Here is a 27,385-nt window from a genome sequence, read left to right as displayed (position 1 = left end):
ACTCGAAAAACGCTACAGATGAGAAACATGATAAAGGCATTTATATATAGGAAGTACCAGCGGCGTATCCACCATGCTTTTATCACGATTCGCATTTCCATCGTTTTTCTGCCATCATCCTCGGGTCTGAGTTATTGCACACAAATGTACTTACTATGGCTTCCATACGGGGATTTCGATAATTAAGTGTGCACCCATCATTATTTAGATCGTCGTATGGTCCACATGGTTCGTCCCATTGTGTGGTTTAAAAAGACATGTTTATATTTATATATATATATTTTTTGAAACCTTAAACATTTGAAACGTGCATAAATCTGTTGAATTTTAATGAGAACTCTGATAGAAGGAAATGAGAAATCCAATAAAGGAAACAAGAATCCAAAGAGTGAAAAATGAGAAACCCGATAGGTGTAAATGAGGAACCCAAAAGCGAGTACGTTAGGTAGGGGTAAACAACGTTACAATTATCAATTATGTCGTACAATGAGTTCCATATGTGTACAAACTTGAGGTTATAAGTAATTGAGAATACGATTTCGTGAAATCACGAGGATGAGGTGAGTTTCTTTGGGGTGATGCATACGTGTATCAATATAAATAAAATAGTATTGATTAACAACCAAAACAATCAATGAAATGTGATAAAACGTGAATACGACCACTATTGTGAAACCATTTATATAATCATCATTATAATAACGGTTTCTAATAGCGCCAAAACTTGTAGACGGCCACACATAGGCCGTTAATAGATTAGATAAAAATGAAATAGAGTAATGTATAGAATCGCGTTTACACAAATGCTCTAATATAAATAACATAGTCATGATAATATCGTTTGAAAGATAAACAAGATTTTGGCGAAGTTAAGGTTTTGAAAGTATTACACAAATTGCAATTGAATATTTTGCATTCGGTCACGGAAATCAAAACACAAAAATGAAATCTCATGTGCATAATATTGTCATCGAAACATCTCATCAAATGAAATAAAATCGCAATAATTGTGAGACTCGAATTTGATGTCGAAATATGTAAATCGCGTAGCGTATAATAGACTAAAACTGAGAATGAGGTCTTAAGTAAGGCCGTTTTATTGTTTCTAAGAAATGTACATAATAACGAAGCATCGCGATAACGCATTTCATATTTAAATCATTATTGAATGTAAATCTTGTAACCCAAACTGTTAAAGGAGTTTGTATACATAAAGCGGCTGTGATAAAAATCTATTTATAAAATAATGCTTGCGATAATAAAAAGTAATAGTTTGCATAAATCGTTATTGAGCAAAAATTTTGTGTAACAACATAAAGTATTTATAAACGCGTCCCAAAGGATTTGCAAAGCCATGGTTATTGAGTTCATACAAAATTATGAAAGTTGTAATTTATTACTAAATAAATCCCGCATTCAACATTCAAAATGAAACCTCGTATTTATAGAGTCATTAAAAGATTTATCACCTTATGTGGCAATATTTAAAATCTTGAAATCATATACATAATCGTTAAACAACATTTGAAGGCAAATCCTCATAATCAAATTTTTTTTGTTGTCATGACAATACAATATATATATATATATATATATATATATATATATAGGGGAGGGTTATTTTGAGAACCATGGTGAGTTTTAAGAACTCAATTTTGAACCACACATTTAATTATATGATATGAAATATGTGGCTGAGATTAAATTTAATTAAAAAATAAAGCAGGAGAGAGAATAAGTATTTTTGATAATTACACAAGTTTAAACGTTAGTTACACATGTGTAAAAAGTCGATTCGGTGTGTAAAAAAATACCGTAATTTTTTGTACATCACTTACACTTACGTATTACACATGTGTAAAAAAAATTCGGAAAAAAAAATTGTTACGTTGAGTTCTTTCGAGTTCTTAAAACTCAAAGTGGTTCTCAAAAGAAATTAATCCTATATATATATACACAAATTTTTAGAGTGTATAATTTAAAAGTGATTATTTGAACTCATGAGGTCATTATAAATACATTTTTTGTATATATATAAAAATATTTTTAGGGAAAAACGAAGCTTGCATGCGTAGAGAGAGGTCTTAGGTTTCTTACGGTGAATGGGTTGGAAATTTAGTAGTAAGTGAGAGTGTTTAGGTCGGCTTGGGTAGTTGAGTTTTCTTAAGTTAAATTGATGGGGTTTGTTGAGTTTAGGTCTTTTGAGTGGGTTAAGCTTGGATGATTTGTGTGAGTAGTGGTTGAGCTATTAGGATGATGCTTGCTTATTTGAGTTCGGGTAAGTTGACGGGTTGTGTAAGTCGACCTTGACTAGTTTGGGTTTGGATTCAGTTTATACATGTATTTAGTAAGGAGTGTTTGGGTTTCTATTTTTATTGGATGTGAACGGTGTGGCGATATGGTTTGGTGAATTGACATAGCATGGGTCGAAGAATTTGAGTCATAATTGGGTAAGCTTTGGTTATTGTATGTTCAAGGTATTTTGTGGGTGTGTTTGTCGGCGTCTTTGAAGTATTTGGATAGTGAGTTTGATAGGTGTTCGTGGCGTAAAGGTGTCGGTATTTAAGGCTTTTTTTTGTTGGGTTAATGTTGTACATCTTGGATTTTGCATGGGGTTTGAGTAGGTGAGGATATAACGTTGATGTGTTAGGTTTCGTTCATATCGAGGGAGGATTTGAGTGCTCGGGAAATTTTTGAAGTGGAATGGTGGTTTGATTTAAGGCGGTAGTTTGTAATGGATTACGGGTGTTTGGGCATTTGTGGTTGCGTCTAGGGAGATTTTTTTTACTAATAGTATGTATTAAATTGAAAATATCAAAATTTATAAATAATGTTTGAAGCATCAACGAAGGTTTTGATAATAAAATTTATATGTTAATATATATATATGAATATATATTATATGAATAGAATTTGTTTTTGATATCCGAGTGTGTGAACCACACAAAACCCTTTTTTTTTTGTAAATATTACAATAATATATTTTTTTTTGCTTATGGGGAAATTTAAAATGCGTAAATTGAATGTCAAAATTTGTTATGAGGTCTCAATATTAAATGATGAATGTCGTTTTTGGGAATGCAAAGTTGCGAAAAAAATCTTTTTTTTTACCAAGTCCATTATTTAATATCCTGTGACGAAAATATTATAGTAAGTTAGAATGACCGGCATTGTAAATCGAGAAATCAAAACGATTTTTGTCTTTTAATTAAAATTTCTATGAAGTGTTGCATGAGAGTTTCAAGAAGATTACAAGCTATAAGTTTGTGACTTTGTTGAAAGATCATGGCAAAACTATCATAAGAATTTTTAAAACGAGTTGTATCATAAGATGCAAATTTTATTGGTGAAAATTTATGATGAAGCAAAAATGCATAATGAAAGTTGTTGTAAAATAGATTTTAGGTAATGAGAATTCTACCATGGATATTATGTAATATAATTAAAACGTCGTGAAAAGTTTAAATAATTAATGTTGTGAAATGATCGTTCAAAATAAACGGAATAGTTATAAAAATGAAATTTTATACAAATTTTTTTTGTACAAGGACTTTAAATAAAATTTAAAGTTTATATAATACAAGATTTACTTGAAAATTCAAAGTAAAATTTGTCATGAAATCTTTTTAATATGATGAAATTTATATAATGAGAATTTTGTTTGTAAATAGTCTTAATGAAAATAGACGGCATATAAAAAAAATCATAGTGAATAGATCGAAAATGTATGTATATACATATATTTATCGAAGAGGTCGCAATGGATGAAATTTATATAAATAAAATCGTTGTGAAAACAAAATGAGAAAATTGGCGTAAAACTTTACTACGTAAAATCGAGATATAAAAGAATTATTCACAATATAAAATTACCTTTATAAATGAAGACTTGTGATAAGGATTTATAACAAAATAAAGGGAAAATGGTTTAAATTCTTGAAACGTAATAATAATGTTTTAAGATTTAAAGGTGGAAAAATCGCGCATGAACCACCATGACTTGATATTCCGACACTAAAAACATTTTTACAAAACTACCACGTTGGGGTCTAAACATGTGCATGTAATCACCGCGACTTTTTCATGTTTTAGACTCAAATAACAATGATAACACAATAAATCGAGATACAACGTCATGCCAAAACACTAGTCCACGAAATCACCGTAGTCCTATTGTTTTAACACCAAAAATTAGGATGGCGAGCGGAACGCTCGCATTCGACTACTTAAAGTGGTCATCTCATTTGAGACAATCTTTAAGGAGATTTGAAACAACGGGATCTAAGTTAAGCTCGTGATCCATAAAACACAATAAAAACTAATGTTTTTGCGTTTTAAGGTAAGGATACCTTGGAGTACTATGAAAGTGTGTGTATGTGTATATTTATGATTTGATAAAATAAATAAGTATATAAATAAAAAAGCGTATTGAACAATCAAGTAGGGTAAATACGTATAGGCAACACGTATAAGGACCCTAAAGTAAAGACTATATTAGGTCGTTACGTCTAACCACCTATCCTATAGTCTTGTGGCTCTGATACCAATATGTCACACCCCGACCAAAGGCGGAACATGCCAGGGTGCAACGTGATTGGACAAATACACAAGACACTATTTAAAGTGACAATATTTAATCAACTCATTTATTTCATAAATCAATAATCAATACATCTCGTTCACACAAACAAAATTGAATACAAGTAACAATTATATTATTTGTTTTATTAATACCCTAATAGTCTTGGTAACGTTTTCATCAAGTCCCCGAGTCAACAAAAGTCAAACCTGTAACATTTCATAAAATAAAGTTTGTCAACACAAAGGTTGGTGAGCAATTCATAAGTTTGAGCATATAAGTATATAGTAATAAAGAGCCACAAAACTTGTATACAAAACAATAAATAAAAGCTATGAATTTGGATAAAATAGTTATCGCTAACAAGTTAGCGACACCTAACTATAAGGGGTTGCCAAATAGTTTAGGATTTTGTAGACAATTGCTAAACACATTAGCACCACCTAGCTACAAAGGGTTGCCGAGTAGTCTAGGATTTAATAGTTATCGTTAATTGCATTACGTTAACGACACCTTGCCATAAGGGGTTTGCCAAATGGTATAGGATTTATAGTTCCACCATCCAAAAGCGATAAACACATAAACATATAAGCATGTAAGCATAGAACACCAAATCGAGCAATTATTCAAGTAAGGTATACAATCACGTTTGTGGGTTTAAGATTCAAGTAAATAAAGCATTTAGTTTGATAGGTATGAAATGTCACCCCAAAACGAAAGATGGAAAAAGAGGTATGAAAGTACTCACCTCGATTGACGAATCGGGAAATAATAAATGATCGACATATAAAAAGCTTGTGAACGAAATGAACGAATCCGACTTGAAAGCTAATTGAAAACGAATAAATAAAATATATTAATGAACTTGAAACCATAATGAAACTATATTGGAAACATCGAATGAGACGGTTCGGTTGTTAATCGGGTTACCGGTTAGTTTGTTAATGATTAGGGACTCGTACATAATTAATAATTAGAATAAAAATAATATTATTTTATTGGGGCTTTTAAATAACTAAACCAATATTAAATAGAAACAAGACGGGTTTTAAATCAATAGTTCGGTTTCATAAAATGAATTGATAATAAAGTTTATAATAATATTATTAATGATAAAAGATAGAAATAATAATAACGATTTTAAAGTAGGTTATATATATAGATATATAAGATAATGATGTTAATAATAATAACAATAATTATTCTGATAATACTAATATAGTATAATAATTATAACAATAATTATTATTAATAATACAATTATTAATAGTTATAGAATAGAAATATTTGTATTAATTATAATGTTGTTGATAATAATAATAATAATAATAATAATAATAATAATAATAAATAATATTGATAGTAATAACGATACCATACTCGATGTCGGTTCGATTTTTAAACGAGTTCACAAAAAAAAACTATAATAATATTGTTGCTAGTAATTAATGATAATGTATGATTTTAATAGATAATAATAATATGATCCTTAATAATATTAATAACAACTTTAATATTTATAAAAATAATGATAATAATAACAATATTTGTAACAATAATAATAAAATCTAGATAATAAATATAATGTTAATATTAACTTAAATAACTTGATAACAACAACAAACCAAAGTTGGTCACATAAGGAAATCGAACCCGTGACCTCGAATTTAAACACACGCACCAACTAACCGCTCTAAACGACCATCTAGTTAGAATTTAGGAAGCATTAGTCTTAACCCGTACACTTAGCATCATCATTTCCAAAACAAATTAAAACCCAGATCCGATTAGTTCGATTAATTACCTGTTAAACTGAAAGTCACAAACAAGTTCAATATCTGAACTCGAAGCCGGAGAGGAGGAACACAAGGGCTCGCCGGAGCCGATTCCGGCCGCCGGATGCGCGCCAGAAAAACGGTACAGAGAGAGAGACGAGGCGGAGAGAAAGAGATGGAGAGAGAGAGAGAGATGAGGCAGAGAGAGCGCGCCAAAGAGAGAGAGAGGCCGAGAGAGAGAGATGTCGAGGAGAGAGAGTGAGCCGGAGAGGGTGAACCAGACGGCGACACACCGGTGGCCGGTTTGTTCCGGTCACCGGAAAAACATGTAGAGAGGGGAAGGAGCTTCGGCGGTGGTGGGGTGGTTGAGATGGTGGTGGTGGTCGGCAGGGGTGGCGGCCAAGATGATGGTGATGCGATGGGAGGTGGTAGCCGGAGGTGGTGTTGGCTGGTGGTGGCCGGAGCTGGTGGCCGGAGGTGGTGGCCGGATGTGAGCTCGCCGGAAAACGGCTGGGAGAAGGGGTGACAGCTGGGAATGTTAATATGTTAGGGTTAGGGTTTGTTTGTATATACAGGTGGGTATAAAAGTTACCCCGTTGGCCCCTCAAGTTTGATATTTGGTTTATAATGATTTAAAACTTATATAACTTTAAAGAATTTCACTTTAGTCCCTAACGTTTACTTAACCGAGCTTATAAATTATAAATAACTGTATTTGACAAACCCCACACACGCTAGAGTTATAACATCTATAATTTGATAAAATGCCGGTTCGGGTTTACAAGTTTAACCACAACTACGAAGGATAAACGCGAAAAAAAAATCGACATGTTACAGATTACAAAATGAATATGAAACGAGACTCAAATTTGACGAATGTCACAGTTGTAATAGGCAAAACTAATGTTAGCTTTAATAACTGATAAAACTCACACAATCTTATTAACATGTTCATCACCCACTCCCGTATAACTTGTAGATTCCAAATTTTCGATTCATAAAATGGTTAGACAATTAAGCAATCTATGCTGAATTGTTATATTCAAAACAAAATAAAGCTTACGTTTGTAAATTTATCTCAAACCGTTAGGGTTGGGCCACTCCAAAAAAATGAATGAGACACTTCGGTCTTTTAGCCTAATATATTTATAGCATTATACTTTACTTTAAAATATGCTAGTGTGCTACTTTACAAGGTTAGTCAAGGAAAATTGATGTGCGAAAAATGTATACGTTAAATGATGATTATTAATCAAAAGATTAGGAACCAACATGTTCTAAACCTTCGAGGTTTACAAAGCATAACCAAAATCCAAATATTAATTTGGAAACACGAAAATCCAAGAGTATTAGATCTCTTCTTCCTAACAACCAAAGATAGGATAAAAAGATTAACTCATAAACCAATGAAAAGATAAACTTAAAAACAATATAAATAAAAAATTCAAAAAGAAAAAAGAAACATTAAAAATTCAAATTCTCGAGGCTATCGACATAAAAAATCTTTACAAAATTTGATCTCTCAAATAAGTTATTATTATTATTATTATTTTAACAATCCACTCGAATTATTGACAGATCACTTACTCAATCGAACTGAAAATAATAATATCAAATACAATTGCAATGATTGTTTTGTTTGTGGTTCAAATAAAATAAACTAATTTAAAAAATTAAATAATTATTGGGTGAATAAAAATCATTAATCTAAGACCAAGCGTGCCTAGTATAACCCAAAACACCCCCACCTCATCTCTATTGTCGCTTTCACTCATTGGGACCCGCCTTCCTCTTCATCTACATTGTGACCAGTGTTTTGAAACCAGGCCCGGCCCGGTTGGTCGTACTGGTCCGACATGGACCAGGTCTCAGAACGGGGCCGGGTGAGGTATTTGGCCCGTTTTCTAAAAACCCGGCCGGGTTTAGCGGGTGGCGGTCGGTCCGGACCCGGTGACACGGCGGGTCAACCGGTAAAACCCATTTTCTTTCATTGAATTTAAAATGAAATGTGCATGATGAGATTCGAACTTGGGTCATTTCCTAAATAGAAGCTTAATAATTACACATGAGCCAACCAACCAAACAAACATTAAAGTTTGTTATTTTTATTATTTTTGGTTATTATTAATTTTATATGTATATGAATTACTAGTTTTTAGCCCGCGTGTTATGCGGGCTTATTAAGGTTTTTTTTAAAATATTATTTTGAATATAAAATTTGTTACGTTACATTAATTTAATATGTTGTTTTATATTTTTGAGGTATTGATAACTTTTTGTTTTCATATATGGGTCATTTTCCAAAAGCGATTTTTTTATATTATTGTGAATATGTCGTGTTGTTTCGATTGATTACAACTTATTTTTATTTCTTTATGAAAGTACACAAATGTACGTGTACTACATGGGTATCCCACTCTTATATACGCAATCCGTCTATGTAAATCTACAGGTAATTAAATTATGGGTGGGTTAATTAAAATGTTGAAAATCTTAATAAAACAACATAATATCACACTAAATGTTATGAGTGAGTCAAAAGTCATACTTTGAAGTGTAAAATGTAATGTAATGTAAACTTAAAATCAAGTGTTTTCACAAGATTTGGTGTCAGACATCCTTGTCGTAGTCCAACACTATAAATATCTACCTAAAACAAAATCATTCGGTGAAAATAAACAATCGTTTTTGTATATAACTTTGTTCTATTTTGGATATAAAAAAATTCCTAAAAATATACCTTTATGACTAAAATCAATACACCATATCATGTTTGTGGTAAATGAAAGTAAACATGAAACCTCCGTCATATACGTGTCGGGTTAGCATAGCATAGCATAGCATACATGCATAGATACAATTACTATTTTTATGTTTCAAATCATGCAAAAGTCTTAGCTTAATTAAGGTGTGGCCACATTTTTATTGGCTTGGGGAGCCATCTCTTCACCCTTGATTCAAGGCTCACTACCTTTTACATCCCCACTTCTTTGCTGGTTTTTGACTAAAATAGACACAGTGAATTTATGTATTTATTATTTAGACATATACTCCAGTTTTATTTGAAGAGATACCAACCTTTCATTTGAAAAGATACTAACCTTCCAAAAAAGTTTTTGACCATACAGTTTTGAATCATCTTTGAAAATGCTGGAGTACCATAAAACGCAAACGTCCTTATAGCAGTCATTTTAATTGTCGGATCATCTGTTTGACAATGCCAAAACAGTTTTATTAAACAAAGTAATGAATGCAAACATAACTAAGTGAACTATCTATAAAAACATAATATAATTACGTCAATGTTAAGCACATCTATTTGAAATCTACAGCCTCTTTTCACCATGTCTACCAACCCTCCAGTTGATGCAATTTGCAACAACAGGCACCTAAAGTTAAAGATTCATTAATTCTTGTGTGCATTATAGATGATGCAACACACCTAAAGTTGCAATATTACTACTATACATTTAAAGTCAACATAAAATACTGAATGTCTAATGGAGGAGGATTATTAGATGAAAGAAATAATCGTCTTTTAAAATACTCTATCTGGATCAGAGGTTTGTTTATAAAAAAAGGTCATAATCACATCCCATTTGAATACTCTTTTGTGTGCTTATTTCGTGTGGCTGGTCATTATGTGAGCCACTTTTGTAAACCCTCGAATAATTTGTTTACTAAATATTTTTAGTTTAAATTTATAATGTAATGTCGCTTACCTCCCATTTGCAGACATTCAACTTCAATGCGCAGTAGTAGCCCAAATCTCAGCGTTTGCAGTTAACATGCTCATCTAGGATAAAACATCAGCTAACTTTCAAAGATCCAACTTTATATCTGGCTCTGAATTTTATTTGACTCTAATTCAAAAGATTCTCAGAATTTAAGAAAAGCATAAACCACTAAAGTTACATCTAAACACTAAATATAAAAATGCCTATGGTTTTAAAGGCAACGGGCTCGGAAAACTGAGCGTTGTTGAAAAGTAGCTACATAAATTGCTTGTTCAAACTTGATTTTCATAACAGCGTTTTGACGCATCTGTATATGTGTAAAACAAAAGCAACATGCATTGTTATCAAGTGTTAAAATGATTAATTAAGTTGGAAAGAAGGTTAAATAAGTGATGTATTGTCACACTATGTTACCAGTTTTGCAAAATTTGGTGTCCTCAGTGGTGCTGAATATCCATCTAAGGCAACCGGTCAGTTGATGACCATTTGAGTAGGTTCAGCTCACTTGGATTTTAGCAGCTTTTATTGGTACACCACCAGATTGTAGAGCAAACATTGAACCATCTCCTTTTTCAACCACAAATTCGGCAACCGCTTTCCCCGTGAGTCTAAAATATATAAATATTAAAAACGAATAACGATTAAAAAAATTGAAAAATCTTAGTGAACGTTTTACTTAGACGGGACCCGTTGAAAGTCGGTTAAGCTTTATTATTATTAATGAATGCAACCTCCCGAAACCATCCAAACTGAAGCAATCCAGCTGGTTTGGCCGGTTAAAGATCCAAAGCATGCGGTTTTAACGGCTCGGTCTAGTTTTGAACTTCAAACCAATCGGGTAAACCATACCGGCATATGTATTATAATCATAAACTAATTTTATAATTTTGCATACAAACTAATGATTTAGAAAATAAAAAACAGAAATCGGTCCAACTGTGAAAACCAATCCGTGAAACCGGTAAACTGAATGGTTCGGTTTGTGGATTTCCAAAACCGGACCGTGAAAACCCCTAATTGTGTATAAAGATTTAAATTCTGAATTATAATTATATTGTTCTTGTATCATCTTATTGCGTTTAACTAATAAAAAACAATTAGAAAATTGTTTGCGGGTCAACCCAACCTAACCCATCCAGATTCAACTTGTTAAAATTTCATGTCTAAACCCAAAAACCCATTTTGACCCGTTACCAAAACAGATAATATCAAACTATTTGCCAAAATTACTCTAAAATTGTAAGTATGATACAAATAATACACAATAAACAATGCAAAACCAACAGACACAATCTCCTTACTGATTCAATGGCATTCAATAAGTTATCTAGCTTCATATATACAGATAGACAAATAAATAAAACTCACTTCAACAATAAAAACATGATGCATCAAAAATACATCATATAGATGTTATGATTAACCATCAAAGACAGAAATTCAATCCATTGATGTGTGTATGTCGATTGATGTGTGCATGTTGATTTAGATGAACAGAGCAAGTTATATAATTATCAAAACTGAAAATTAAATGAAGGCGAGGCAGTAGATCCCTTTTTTGACCCATTTAGCCTTTAAACGGGTTATAATATCTCTTATTCAATATCCCTTTATGAAACCAAGTTTCATTGAAACCCTAAGTCTTCATTATTCTTGTCATACGCATTGTTCTTTGCATGTACTGAAATCCAAAAAACCAAAATTTCAGTTTTTGGTTCGGTTGGAGCCCAAAACTAACCCATACACACCCCAGGTTTGCTCCAATCCTCGGACCCAAATTTCATCATCTTGAGTCCTGATTCGAACTATTTTACTTTACCTAGTTTTAACAACTTTGATTTATTTTCCTTTTAGTATATATAAAAAGCCTAAATCTTTGATCCACGTTTAGGAAGTTAATTTGATTTTCATCATAAATATGATGAAACGCCAAATATTTACCTTATATTCCATTCATTATCAGCATGAACTGGGATTTCTATAGTTGATAATTGTTCCTCCATCTTTGCTTTGAGAGCTGCATCCCTTGCGGGTTTAATGAGCATGTATTCTTTCTGCATAACTATTTAAAAAATTATTAAAGAAACCAACAACCTTAAACGGATCAAATGATAAAACATCGATGGTATCAATTTACCTGGTGCCCGTTTGAACATTGAGGGTTTCGTGTTCATTCACCACATCTTTCTCCATGTTCCTAGAAACCCTAACCTTTACACGGGTCAAGAAACCTTCAGATCCAATGCTTCCTTCTGTCGTCAGAGGATTTCATCAATTTCCATCTACTACTGATTACTACCTGCAAATCATCCACTGATTACATGTTCGTTAGTTTCAATTATCACCAAATTGATGAGAGTAGTAGTTTGGCCGGAATTGAGGTCTAGGGTTTTGTTAATTTGGGGTGATAGGGTGGCTGAGAGGGAGGGTTCGATACCAGAAAGAACAGAGAAAATATTAAAAGGTGTTCTGACCCATTTAAGTGTATATGGGTTTGGGTTTGGGTTTGGGTTTGGGTTTGGGTTTGGGTTTGGGTTTGGGTTTGGGTTTGGGTTTGGGTTTGGTAAAAATGATGACCCGCGAAATTTAAACCTTAAACGAGGAAAACCGGGTTAAATCAAAATCAAGCAAACCTGGTGGCTCCACAAAAAGGGGGAGCGACCACATCGCGACACCTAGGATTTTTTGGTTTTCGTTTATATATATTATAGATATATATATATATATATATATATTCAAATTAATTATGACGTCATCCGGGTCAAACACCGGTCCGCGCTCCCGAGTCAGTCCGACCTTTGACCCGGTAAGGCGTCCGGGTCAACGCCCAGGACAGGTCTGAAAACATTGTTGTGTACACAACATTGGATGACTATTTGAAACCCGAAGACCTCTTCCAAAACTCTCCATTACGCTTGGTCTAACATAACCGAACTAAAATAAACAATTTCAGCTTTTATATTAAAAAAATAATAATAATAATAACCAACAACAAGAGTTTGATTTGGATTACACTTGGTTTAACAACAATAACTACAAAACTTAACTATCAAAACCAAACCTACCCCCTACCAACATCTTCATCACACTAACTCATGTTTCATCATAACCTGCAACATCATATAATATTATTATAATCAATCATTTAAATATCCACCACCACCACCACCCAATGGCTGCAATCTTCAACCGAATACTCTCAAAACCAAAACCCACTTCCAAAATCTCCACTTACATCCAACACATGAGCAACGTACCAGAAAACACCGTCTACGGCGGCCCAAAGCCTCAAAACCCCGACCAGAGAGTCACATTAACCACTCTACGGAAAAAACATAAGCAAGGCGAGGCCATTACAATGGTGACTGCTTACGATTACCCGTCGGCAGTGCATTTGGACAGCGCTGGGATTGATATTGCGCTTGTGGGTGACTCTGCATCCATGGTGGTTCATGGGCATGACACCACGCTGCCGATTGGTTTGGAGGAGATGTTGGTGCATTGTCGGGCCGTTGCGCGTGGGGCCAAACGCCCGATGCTGGTCGGGGATCTTGCCTTTGGGACTTATGAGTCTAGTTCTCAACAGGTAGTTTGTTGTTTGACTAAAAAAGTCAAAGTTGTATGTTTGTTGGAATGTGATAGGTATACAGGATGATAGTGCGAAAACGACCATATGGGTCGCATTAGGGTCAAATAGTTATGTGTTTGACTAACAAAGAAATTGACTGATGTGACGGCATAGGGACCCATTCTTGTGAGATTTGATATCAGTATGCAAAACTGCATTTTTGACTTTCAAGGTCTAAAATTATAAACGTGTTGATCAGTTCTTCATGTTAGTAATGGAAAATCATGAAAATGTGATAAATTGTATGTTCATTAGAATATAAGGTAAAAAGCAGTCAAATGGGTCGTATGATAGTTATACTGGATAATAGTTCGAAATTGATCATATGGGTCGTGTTGTGTATTATGCCTTTGACTTACAAAAAGTCAAAAATTGCACATTTGAAGTTTGGATGTTGGTTATACTTTTGACCAAAAAGTCTAAATTGCATATTCATTAACGTGTTATATGGTTCGTTTGATAGGGCAAAATGTGGTCAAATGGGCTATATAGGTCGTATGATAGCCAAATCATGCAGTCATTTGATTGACAAAGACCGATTTGACTGCAAACAAAGACATTGGTCTGTTCACATTTGAATTCAGTATGCAAAAGTACAAAACTGCATGACACCATATCTCGTATAGACTTGCATATGTATTGTTATTTGTGTATAGAGGCCATGACTACTTTTGTGATTTTCGATTATAATGCACTAGAGTTGACTCAGTGATCTAATGGCTTAAGAAAAAAACCATCAATAAAATAAAAGTGTTGAATACTAGTGAGTTTACATCAAAGTTTTAATCTTTAATAAGCATGTGTCAAGGTCAAGCTTTAAAAGCCGAAAATCTGAACCTGTTCAATTTTAATCTTTAATAGCATCAATCAACGCTTTAATTTTTAATAAACGTCAAAGCTTTAATCTTTAGTACGCATGTGTCAAGAACAAGCTTTAACAGAACCCGAAAAGTCAAAACCATAGTTTCCTTATGCATTTATACATTTGAGTGATTTTCTTGTATTTTGTAAGAAGAATGATTAATATTACTATATTTTATACGCGCAGGCCGTTGATACCGCAGTCAGAGTATTAAAAGAAGGTGGAATGGATGCAATCAAGTTGGAAGGGGGCGCACCATCAAGAATTTCTGCTGCAAAACACATCGTTGAAGCGGGAATTGCAGTTATGGGTCATGTAGGGTTGACCCCTCAAGCCATTAGCGTTCTTGGTGGATTTAGACCTCAAGGGAGGAATGTTCTCAGTGCCGTCAAGGTCCTCAAGTTGTCATCTAATATAAAGAAATGAGGTACAGTTTGACTTTTGAGGTCAAACTTATGGCTTCCTTGGTCAAAAGTTGATATGGCTTTTCCAGTTTTCTCATTAATAATAATTAAAGCTCTTTGCGGTTGTAGAATCTATTTCACAGATTAGTGTAATTGACATTTATTTATTTATTTGTCAAAGTACTAGACGGAAAAGTCAATTTTGACCGCAAAAGTCAAAGTAAACCAGCTTTTAGGAGGTATAAATCTATTTTGGTCAAGTGATGGTATAGATATATATATGTTTTGTAGGCTACAATTTGACATTATAGAAAGGATGCATAATTTGACTTTTGAAGTAAAGCGTTTTGTTTTTCAGTTTCCTCGAATCTGATACGTTTTGTTGTTCATATTGCAAGAAAAATATTCCCATCTGTAGAATTTGTTTAATTTAGTGGCTTTTTAGAACATTTTGCCAAAGATAAAATAAGCCATATCATTTGAATCTGGAATAGTGCATGTTTGACTATAAAAGTCAACTGTTTGACTTTCCAGTTGTCATATTGCAAGAAAAATATTCCTATTTGTATAATCCGATTTTAATACATTTTCTTTCTCGAAGTTAAAAGAAGCCATATCAATTTTGAAGCCTGAAAAGTCCATATTTGACTTCAAAAGTCAAACTGTACCTCTTTATGATACATGTAAACATCCTAAATGACATAAGACCGTTGTCTGATGTGTAGGTTGTGGAGACGGCACTAGCATTACAGGAAGCCGGTTGTTTCTCTGTTGTTCTTGAATGTGTGCCTCCACCAGTGGCTGCAGCCGCCACTTCTGTTCTTCAAATACCCACCATCGGTATTGGGGCGGGCCCTTTTTGCAGCGGACAGGTTCATATATTTTCTTGATGATATAAGTTTCTTACACAACTAGAAAATGGTTATATAACACATATAGGAAAATGAATATATTTGTGATTTTCTCTTCTTTAAATGTATATGTTATTAAAATTCGTGTGTGAATAAAATAACTTTTGAGCAACAACTATGGATGTTCTTCATTGCTAAACTATTAATTGATGCAGGTTCTTGTTTACCATGATCTCTTGGGAATGATGCAACATCCACATCACGCAAAGGTTTGCATCAAACATAAAACTATATTATTCTTGATTAGTTTTACTCCGTATTCTCAATGAAAGTTGCAAACAACTTGCCATTTCTGACAAATTCTCAGCTTACAATTTGAGCTCTAGCTCGGGTCGTTTAACTCAATATAGATCAAGTTTGGCTTGTTTCGAGGTCTATATCCAATAATGCTTGAGCTCAGCTCGGGTTTTACTCGTTTATTAGTTGATTATTTTGTATTGCATATATAATTTTCTTTTATATTTAATATAATTGTAGTTTTATATAAGTAATATGATATATTGTTTACTTTTTCTATCATAATTATACATGTAATAAACTAGTAAATAGTAATAATATTATAACATTTATTATTATACATAAGAATTATTTTATTTGTATAAATAATAGGCTTAGGAGCCTAGTCAAGTTCAGTATATGCAGCTCGGGCTCATTTATTAAGCGAGCTTCAAGGTAAGAGCTCATTAAAGCTCGTCTCGATTCTAGATTTTAGTGAACCGATCACGTTAGTTCACGAGTGGCTGATTTGGGTCCACAAGAAGTTTTAAACTTGTGATTTCTAAATGGTATATTTGGCATTTCACAAACTATTAAAACATGTTTCTATACTAATCATCCCGTCAGACATCGTTGTTTCTAGGTTATAAATACATATTTGCAGACTATTCAATGATTTTCTAAAAGAGGCTGCTATTATACATACATTATTTTTTATAGGTTACTCCAAAGTTCTGCAAGCAGTTTGCTCAAATAGGTGAAGAAATAAACAAAGCTTTATCAGACTATAAACAAGAAGTCGAAAACCGTTCATTTCCAGGGGTGGCCTACAGCCCATACAAAATCAGTCCGGCGGAGGTTGACGGGTTTTTGAAGGAACTGCAAAAAATGGGATTGGATAAGGCTGCAGCCGCCGTGGCAGAGGCGGCTGACAACGTTGAGGCAAGTAAGAAGATTTAAACTGCAGAATTTGTAGCATTAGTTTTAAGTTAGAATGCCAGTTTTGTGGAGTTAAACTTAAAACAATAAACATGCTATACAATTATTATTACATTCACATTATCTTGAATAATAGCATCTAAACATTATATTCTCAAAAACATTTGGAATGTTATTACATTTATGCTGCATAAATCGAGTCCGGTGACAATGATATCATCTGCAAAAGACTTGAATTAGAAAACGTTTCTTCGAGCCCCGCGGGCCCTCTTTTACTACCGACATTATCAGCGCTCTCTTTCGTTACATGTACCAACTCTCGTGCCACATCATGCATCCCCAACCGTCCGTCATCACCGCCAAACAGTAAGCATCGGGTGGCAACATCCGCCACAATCCCCATCTGCTCTTTCCTATACGTCGGTTGTTCATGGTAGTACAACATCGGGTCCACCACCTCCTCCACCTTCCCGTTTCTAATCTTACTTAACGCCACTGTGTCAAGGTCAGTCGACTTTCGGCCCGCTAAAATCTCCAAAAGCATTACACCGAGAGCGTACACATCGTTTTTGTTTGAAAACGGTGCGGTGGAGTTGGAACCGGAACCGCACGTGTCTGAACCATGGTCCAATAACTCGAACCCGACTAGCTTTACCGACATGTCGTGGTCTAACAAAACGCACCCGGATTGTAGACCGTGGTGGAACACGGGTGGGAAGATCTCGGTTTGTAGGTATGCGAGTACGCTTGATATTTGAGCGGCGATTTTTAATCTGTTATGCCATTCTAGACCGATTTTACCGTCGATCCCAGCTTGGCATAAATGTTGTTCGAGCGTACCGTTTCCCGGGTGCTCAAAGACCACAAGTGGGGTGTAACCCGAGTCTATTGAGCATCCGAGGATACGGGCCATGTTTGTGTGGGAAACTTCTGATAAAACCTTGATACGCGATAGGACATGAATGAGGTCGGTTTCAGTTGTGCAATGTACTTTGTGGATTGCTACCTCGAGTCCGTCTGTAAGGGTGCCGGTGTAGATAGTGCCCCCGGGCCTGATGTTTACGAGTTTTTGATCGTTAGAGAATCCTTTTGTGGCTTGTTCTAGTTCCGTGTGAGTAAATAAACGAGTTCTACATGCTTTCTTTAGTGAAGCACTGCTTTGGCTGTGCGTTTGATCCTGATCGATGGTTCCTGTCTTGGACTGTCGTTTTAATAAGCAGAAGAACGCGATCAATGTTATGAGCGAGAGGGCTAATGCGAGAATACCTGTATCAAAGGAAGCCGCATTAAATTCATCGGTAGTCATATACAATATACTAGGGATGTTTACGGTACAGTTTAGCTGGTTTTGATAAAAAATTTCAAAAAAACATTTAGAAACGGTTCTTTTGACGGTCTAAGCGCCGCTTTTATATATTTTTTTAAAGATCATTAGTTTGCATAATGTTGCATTTTGTTTATTAATCATGTGATTAGTTTGTAAATGATATGTTTACAAACATTATACATATACGTAACTGTGTATTCATATACAAGGTACGTACCCGCTATAAGCATCTGTTTACCCTTACCATGCCGCTTAGCATAACATGTCTTGCCATACACGACCGATCCGTCCCTAACACAATCTATATAAGTATGAAAACTTGCATTAAACTATATAATCAACAACTTTAAAAACTAATCGCAAAGTAACGAAGAAAACGACTCACATTTCAAGCAACCGGTCCCCTTAGCGAACCCATCGCCTACAAATCCATCAACACATTCGCACCTCATACCGAAAATCACCGAACTCGCGTTAACAATTCGTGCATTTGAATCACAAACGTCTTTGATCAACGAACTTGGAACCGCCCATTCTAACTTAACACCACGCTTCATATCACTCTTGTCATAACTCGAGCCTGAGCTTGAGCCTGAGCCAACCCAGGAAGAGAAACCCTTACACCCGAAATCCTCGAAAACCGTGAAACTATCACCCACCTGCCAAACACCACCACGATCTTCAGACAGCGAGTAACAACACCCGCTATCTGAAAAAGTGGTGGCGGTTGTGGTGGTGTTAGCGTCCCGACATCCACCACAGTCACTCCGACACAACGACGAATCCCCACACCCGTACAAACCAACCACATTATCCTTCGATATACCAAAATAATCATTCGCCTGAAACCTAAACAACCTAAGATCATAATACCTTTGACACAACGACGAATAACGAGCCGTCTCATTACCAAAAGCCACTAACAAACCGCCACCATCCGGGAAAAAATGAAGAACTTGATACTTATATGATCCAATATTAACAAACAATGAAGTTGCATTAACACAAGAGACACGAAAAGCATCCGAAAGCAACTCCCCACAACCCGAACCATTGTCAAGGCGAAACGGGTACGGTATAGAGTCAAAGGTTCCGCATTTCTCAGGCGGGCAACTGCGGGTACCGCTGCCACTCGCAGCTGGTGGCACCACCAGCAATAAGAAAACAATGAGCATGATCATATTGTTTGTTAAATGTTACTAATACTCTAGAGGAATATCAAGATTCCAGTATATGCATCATTAGAATGACACATATAGATGCATATATAAATGTTATATATGAATATATGTTTGACATATAATATAATAATATATATTGGAAGGTGAGATGGCGAAATATGGTCTGTAAAACGGGGTACCGGGTTGCATTGTGTGATGGGTTTTCATCGCCATGTGAGCTTGAGGACACATTTATTCATATAGTTATTGGATTTGAAGCCTTAATTTTCGAGATTTGGGTTACTTTTTACGATTTTTATCTATTATTTAACTTATCATATGATTCAAAAGACGTGTGAGTTAGCCTTTTCTATGGAATGTACTATTTGCTAACAAAATAGATTTTGAGATACAAAATCTTGTTAAAATCGAATATAGACTATATATGCTCGATGTTTTTTTTGGTAATTAGTATATGACTACGTGTTATTGAAAAACTTATGGAAATGCATTGATAATCTACTAAATGGTGGGATCATCGACCGGGTAAAATAAAACATATGGTGATACAATGGCAGGTAACCTTAAAAAAAGTTAAAATAGAAGACAAGTAGAAGCTAGATTCAAACTTGGTTTGATAGCTTACAAGGGATTGAATTGTAATTGGATGCTGTTAAACGTACCCCCTTACATCATTTTTACTAAATAGACACCCCCCTTAACTTATTAGATAAATTACTATTGCATCTTAACAATATTTATATGCATATTAGTCCCTACAACATTTTTTTCATTTAATAATCTCCATTACATATATCAAATTAAAAACTAATTAATATAACTTTTTTTAGTATTAATATTGTAAATATGTATAATATCTTTTTTTTTAATTTTAATAGTATATATATTTATAATATCCTTATTTTACCTCTTTATCTTTTACAAAATAAACCTGAAACTCAAAAATCTAAAACTCTAAACCCGAACCCTAAACCCTAAACTCTTTCATTTGCGACTTTTTGTGTGTGAAAACCAAGGTGTTTTCTCTCTAGATAGACGATTCCTTCCTCCATCAATATTCCTCTCCGGCCGCCCTCCTTCACATCCGTGTGATGGAGCCTGATCATTCTTTGGGGTTCCTAAGTAATGATCGAGCATTCCCTTCGGGAATTGATGTCAATCGATCCACTTTTGGATTGTTACCCATTAATACTTCGGTATTTATGGAGCTAGAGGGGTTAGGGTTCCATGTTTCTTGGCAATCAATCCAGTTTGGAGATGATTTATTGTTCATTCACAGTGGTGGTTTGTTCCAGTGTTTTAAAAACCGGTTCAAACCGGCCGGTTGAACCGGTTAAACCGGATTTCGCACAGTAGGCCGGTATTTTGAGTTCGGTATTTTTGACCGGTTTGCTAGAACATCGTACTAGTGGTTTTTGCCTAAAATACCAGTTTTTACCGGCAAACCGGTTTTAAGCCCGAGAAATTTTTGATATTTTCGGTCCATATTTTTTCAAAATTACTTCTAACCCAATAATTAACATTCAAACATGTAAACTTTAGCACTATTATTTTCAAACTGAGTGCTTTTGCACTATTTTTTTTTATATGGGTTAACTTTTGGATTATTTTTGTTATAGGAATCATATAGTCTTGGGTTATTTTTGGATTGAAGTTACATTTATAGAAAATTATAAGGTAAACTATCCAACCGGTTGAACCTCCCGGTATAACCCGGTTCAACCGGTTGTACCATTTTTTAGCCCAATCCGGTACAAGTAAAATACGGCTAGGGTTTATCCTTAACTGTAACCCAAATACTGGTGCTATACATCCAAGAAACTTATGGAGTTGATGCTGGTTTGGGATCCCTTGATAGTTTGAAACATCTTGTTGTGATTCATGGTAATCCCATCCAACAGCCGGCTTCCACTCTTTCTGGTTGGATCTAGGATGGGGTTTGGAACTTGTTTCAGCAACCGGCCTGTGAGGATCCCCTTTGAAGATTAGGGTGTGGGTTTGGACGTGGAGCAGATCATGTTCCTTGTTTCCATATGCTTAAGATGCTGTGTTTATTTCTTCCGGCTTCATGATCTGAAGATGCTCATCCTATGGAAGTCGTGACTATATGATTAATGGTATGATTTTGCTTCCGATTCATTTGTTTCCTGGTTATATTTCTTGTCCTCTATTTTTTGGTGGTTGGAACTGGAGACATCACGCATGTGTGGGTTAAATCCGGGTGTTGGAGTATCAACAGGTTGTTCTAGCTCGTGGTTTGAAGTGTTTGAGGGATTAGGAATGGAACCTGGGGAAGTTTGTCTGTTTTGGGGTGTAATTGTACTTGTTATCTTGGTTTTAATACGATCTTGAGCGTTTTTTAGTCCGGTTAAACTACGCTGAAGATCACAAGGTTTTGTGATCAAATCCCATCATGACTCGGCATTTGACCATTGATGGTTGCTTAAGGTTTTCCTGGATTAATTTTATGATGTTCTTAATGTTTTGAGCTATTCTTGGGGCTGGAAGTATTTGCCGTGAGGGTTTTGCTCTTGGGGTGGTATGATCAGAGGATTTGATGGATGGTCCTGGGTCTTGGACTTTGATCCGAGAATGATGATCTGGGCTGGATGACTTGTTTGACTTGGAACCTGTTCAAGATATGGAGGTTTGATCTTGGAGGGCCTCTTGGATTCACGAGGATCTTGTTTATGGAGCGGGTTTGGAACTTGGGTTCAGGTATGGATTTTGTCCAACCTTGGCCTGGGCTAGTCCATTATGATCCAAGTTAACTGGGCCTGGAGGTCTGATGATTTAGTTTGGATCCAGCTCTAATTCTCCAAACCTTCCCTGGACTTAGTTTATGTTAGCTGGACTTGGAGAACTGGGGGCTCTCTCTAGCGGGGGTCAAGACTTGGGCTGGGTCTCAAGTGATGGTTCTGCTTTGAAATGGGCTTTGGAACGTGCACGGTAAGGGGTTGGGCTTGGCCGAATTCGGTTTTAATGCACATTTGTTTTCTTGGGCGTGGTTTTGGGGTATGATCTAGCTTTGTTACTCGGCTAGAGTGTTGCTTTAAATGGTGTGTTTCTTGGGTCTCTCATACTCAATGGAAGCTACATATAATGGCCAAGTAAGTAACGTATTTCAATTTTCTCTAGAATGGGGTGAAATATATTTGGGAGTGGGACCAATTTAACATCTAGTACTGTTGAGGAACGTGTTAGTTAACTGCTTGGTATCATTATTTTATCCCGTGTATGTGCCTGAGATATGGGACCGGGGTTGGATCCATGTTTGGGAATCGATTGGTAGCGAGTACTTGGGTGAGGCTCATTTACACCCATTTTCCTTGAGGGGGTGGGCCTTATGTTCGTCCAGGTCGCTTTCATTTTCTTTGCCTGGATAGTTTGTGGAGTGGTGCTGTTGGGCCTGGATGTTGGTGTAATGTTTGGTTTGAATTCAGATATGGGATTGGAATTGGTTTTGGGCTAGAGAGGTTGCACAGGATTTTGTTGGGCTTATGTCTACCATGTTTTGCTCCACGGGTTATGGGCTGAAGGTTTAATAATTTGGGCTTGTGGGGCATGACTCTGGGCAAGGTTGATCTCTAGCCAATTTGCAACACACTTGGGCTTGGTTTTCTGGTTTGTCTCATGATGGGCTCGGCCGATTTGCTTGGAGGAGATTCTTATGCTTCTTCATTTAGATTAGGTCTAGTCTTATGGTTGGTATAGTTTTATGTTCCAAATTGTATGCCTTCGGCCTGAGTATTATGTTTTCTTTTATGGTCTACCCCTTCCATGGTAAATGTCCAGGAGGGGGGGAGATGCACTTGTTTGTACTTTTTATTTTTTCAGTAAATTTTACCAAAGGCAATCCCCTTTTACCAAAAAAAAACCCCTGGACCCGAAACTCTAAAACCAAACCCTAAACCCGAACCCTAAAACCAAACCCTAAACCCGAAACACTAAACTCGAAATCATAAAAAAACGCAACTTGTAAAAAAAAAAATATGAAATCCTTATTTTTTTGCTAATTTGGTAATTATATGATTTCAAGGGTTAATATAAAAGTTGGTTTTTCCAATGAAGGGTATGACAAGCAACCACGTAGATATATTTAGCCTGACCCATTGTAATAATATATCGGTAGAGATATAACACAGATGTACAATTGAATAGAAGATTTCAACAATCATTCCATAAATAATATTAAATCATTCCATGTATGAGATGTTGAGACTTGGAGACATAATTTAAAAATGATTTGAATTATATGTAGTATCCTACTATCCTTTAGAGGTGAGCTTGGTAGTACCAATCCCGAACGGACTTGTCTCATGATAGGAAGAGATGGGCCGGTGATTAAATTATCATCGTCATAGACAAGAATATAGATGGGAGAGGAACTCGAGGTGCAAATAAAAAGAGAGGAATCAGAGATAGTGGGATGGAAGTGTTGCGAGTGAAGCTAGGCTTTGAGCTCGTCATACCATGCTTGTGAAGCTTGTGGAAGGCCGTAAATAGCTTTGTTTAATTTGCAAAATATGTGAAGCAAATGCTGGACTGATGAGTGGGTTGGCCCATATAGACATCCTCGAAAAGGGTTTCTTAGAGAAAAACATTATTGATGTCAAGTTTTTGACGGAAGCTCCGGCTATGTGAAACAACCAAAGATAATAGGAGACTTAGAGTGGCGAGTGTAACAATAGGACTGGCGTTTCGGCATGATTGGTATTCCCAATCATTGGTGAAAACCCTTGGCAACAAGGCGCGCCTTAAGTTGATCAATTTGGCCAACGAGTTTTATTTGATGTTTACCTATTTGCACCCGATAAGATTTGAGTCGGAGTCTAGTGGAACGAGAGACCGTGTAGTTTGTTCTAAGCAGTGTTGTAGAAATCACTAGACGCTAGTCGGTGGAAGGGTATGGACTAGCGATTAATCGGGATTAATAGGAATTAGTCTGGATTAATTGGGTTGGAATTTATATTTTCAAATATACATATATATTCCAAATTTATATGTAAAATTTTCAATTTTGACCGATTTTAAAAACTGGAGATTAATCGGCGTCAACTTGATAGGGTAGTGACTAGTGATTAATTGGTGTCTAATCAGGATTTTTACAACACTGGTTCTAAAGGCTTCGAGTTCTTCAATCATGGCTTTTCTTTTCTCCAAGATGGGTGTTAGAGCTTGAGTTATGGTGGTTGGGTCATTTATTGGACTGGGCTTGCGGTTTTGGGCTATGGAGTTGGGGCAGTATGCCATGCCATGTGTCAAATTTTTTCGAGAAGGCAAATATTTGCCATTCAAAAAACACATGCACAATTAAAATTAATTATGATATTTATTCTCTCCTGTCACATTACATAAATGTTAAACATGGTTTGAAAGTTTGCTTTGATCCGGAAAAAGAAAACATACACTCTTTACCAAAAGAGGTGAAAACACTTTACAACAAACTCTGCACATTGTACAACAGCTGATGCACTTTGTACAACAAGAAAATACTTTTAACATCATCATCTATGACAAAAGCCTGCATCACTTACAAAAATAAATACAGCTTCTTTTCCAATGTCAAATTCATGTCATGTTTCACCTTGTCAGCAAAAAAAAAAAAAAACAAATAAAAAGAAAACAAATAAAAAAAAGTCAAATAAAAATGTCAAAATGCTAAAAGTCAACTCCCACCGGCGGCGGTGGTTGTCGCCGCCAAATTTTTCGACAACCACGGAAACATGTCGCCGACATCCGAATCAACAAGCTCATCCAAATTATCGAAAGTATCGAAGTTGTTATCATCGTCGATTTTTTCGGTCCCCGGAGGTACGCTGGCTGCCGGAGAAATTGGCGGTGACGGGGTGGGTTTGTTTCCGTTGTTATCGTCACCGGAAGTGGCGGCGGCTTTGTTGCGGGTGCTTCCGGCTAATGAGTTAACTTGAGTCGGCACCGGGTGGGTGTGTTCGCCCGTGTAGGTGATTATTAACATACCCGGGTCGGATCTGTTACGTTCCACTTGTTTTCGGGCCGAACAACCCTTTAACGTGCTACACCTATAATATCCCCTGTTGTTAACCGAATATATGTTAGGATCAAATATAAACAACTTTAAACTTGGGTTAAATTATTTATTATTACATTATTTTTGAATTAGAGTAATTATTATTATTTATTTGGTATAACAAAGTTTGTTATGATGAAACATAATAATTATTACTCTAGATATTTATACATTTTTCATGGATCAACTAAAAGAATATATAAATTAAAATTGCAAATACATTATAAAGATATATAAAAGTTGCAAAATACTTTAAAAAATATGGAGAGAATAAGAATATAAACCTTGGGTATGGGGATCCTTTGATGGGCTTTTGACCATATTTTCTCCATGACCACAAATCAGGAGATGATCCATCAGCTGGCACTTGGCAAACCTTTTTAATCTGATTCTTCCTATAAATTATTTTTATAAAAATTACAATCAATAAACATAACAACATTATAATCAAAGCATTTATTTCTACAATTTCTAAAAAGATTATGGGAAAATAAATGAATAAAAAATTCAAGATACTAAAATAAAGTTCCTTAATTTTACTGCATGTGGGTAGTTGCTATATTGTTCATGAACATACTATCCAAAAAGCAAAGAAAAAAGTATATAAAATTATAAATATCACAAAAAAGTATATAAGTGTTGCTTGAAAAACAATTTGCCTCAAGGGTTTTTCATAATTATAGAAATGAACAAAGACCCACAAATGGTTTGTAAAGAAACAAAAGAAAAATGGCTAAAAAAAGCAATCTTGTATTTTTTTCTTTTACCTTTTCTTGATCCTTGTTGTACCCTGTGCATGAGCAGTTGTACATCTAGATATGCCCAAAGATTGCTGCTTTACCTCAAACTTATTATCTTGTTTCTGGTGGTGGTTGTATGGTGGATCTTGATGTCCTCCAAGATAAGAAAAAGGTGATATTTGAAAACTTTGTGGTGGTGGTGGTGGTTGTGGTGTTTCTTGATTTTGAAAGTCAAGGTTATTATTAATATTAATATTGTAGTTGTAAAGATTATTATTCATGAATGGATCTGGGACAAAACCATTAAAACTTTGTGCATAAAGCGTTGACTTTTGTGGAGTATACTCATCTGTGGTGGTGGTGGTGGTGGTGGTGGATACGGCGGAGCAACAGCCTCTGACCACCGCATGAAGGTCCCAATCAGCATCCATGTGAGAAGAAGAGGAAGAAGAATAGAAGATGAAGACAAATGAAGGCGCTGACTTTTTGTATGAAGAGAAAAGAGGATGTGTGAGATGATATGATATAGAAAGTTGTTACATTTATTTTTCTGATTTTAATAAATATAGAAAACAGAATAAAATGAAAATATAAAAGCGTGTGTTTGTGAGAGAGTGGCAGCTGGCCTTCACAAGAATTAGGGTTTGGGATTTCTTTTGCTTTATCCTTTTACACAAATAATATTTTAGTCCAAAGGTTTTAGCTATTGCTACAAATCAATACTATACCTTTTGTTTCTTTCATATTGACACTTTAAATTTACAAAACGTAATACCCGTGCTTATACTCTAAGGGTGGGAATTACGTTTTCGTGTTGATAAGAATGTAAACAGAAATGTGTAATAGTTAATTATGTAGATGCTGATTAATTCGGCCCATAAAGGTCTTTATATCTAAATATCTATTGCGATGTAATTTTCTCACATCCAATCAAAAAGTAATGTTAAAAATTATGTTTTTTTCATCATTGTTACATTGGATGTGAGTATGCGACTGATGATACTTGATATTGCTCTTGAGATGTTGATAAAAGCAAT

At 35.2% G+C, this 27,385-nt stretch overlaps 3 protein-coding genes across 3 annotated transcripts; 1 reads left to right on the top strand and 2 right to left on the bottom strand.

The window, feature by feature from the left end:
- The first annotated feature begins 13,251 nt into the window (after positions 1–13,251).
- Positions 13,252–17,202, top strand: LOC143544667 (3-methyl-2-oxobutanoate hydroxymethyltransferase 1, mitochondrial-like). Its single transcript, XM_077036716.1, has 5 exons — positions 13,252–13,677; positions 14,768–14,974; positions 15,711–15,857; positions 16,052–16,105; positions 16,833–17,202. Exons 1-5 carry the CDS (start codon positions 13,264–13,266, stop codon positions 17,070–17,072), a joined length of 1,062 nt encoding a protein of 353 aa, XP_076892831.1. The 5' UTR covers positions 13,252–13,263; the 3' UTR covers positions 17,073–17,202.
- Positions 17,070–19,559, bottom strand: LOC143544668 (probably inactive receptor-like protein kinase At2g46850). The gene is made up of 3 exons (XM_077036718.1): positions 18,764–19,559; positions 18,596–18,679; positions 17,070–18,317 (listed from the first exon to the last, which is right to left on the bottom strand). The coding sequence occupies exons 1-3, from the start codon at positions 19,557–19,559 to the stop codon at positions 17,233–17,235; spliced, it is 1,965 nt and encodes a 654-aa protein (XP_076892833.1). The 3' UTR covers positions 17,070–17,232.
- A 5,354-nt stretch (positions 19,560–24,913) lies between these two features.
- On the bottom strand, positions 24,914–27,103 carry LOC143544661 (WRKY transcription factor 22-like). The gene is made up of 3 exons (XM_077036713.1): positions 26,376–27,103; positions 25,893–26,003; positions 24,914–25,612 (listed from the first exon to the last, which is right to left on the bottom strand). Exons 1-3 carry the CDS (start codon positions 26,777–26,779, stop codon positions 25,228–25,230), a joined length of 900 nt encoding a protein of 299 aa, XP_076892828.1. The 5' UTR covers positions 26,780–27,103; the 3' UTR covers positions 24,914–25,227.
- Positions 27,104–27,385: the final 282 nt, after the last annotated feature.

This window comes from Bidens hawaiensis, unplaced genomic scaffold (genome assembly GCF_021521415.1).
Source record: "Bidens hawaiensis isolate Kalapana, Puna unplaced genomic scaffold, B.hawaiensis_p1.1 tig00013678_1, whole genome shotgun sequence".
NCBI lineage: Eukaryota > Viridiplantae > Streptophyta > Magnoliopsida > Asterales > Asteraceae > Bidens > Bidens hawaiensis.
The sequence above is the reverse complement of the archived record's forward strand: the minus strand, read 5'-3'. Positions and strand labels throughout refer to the sequence as shown.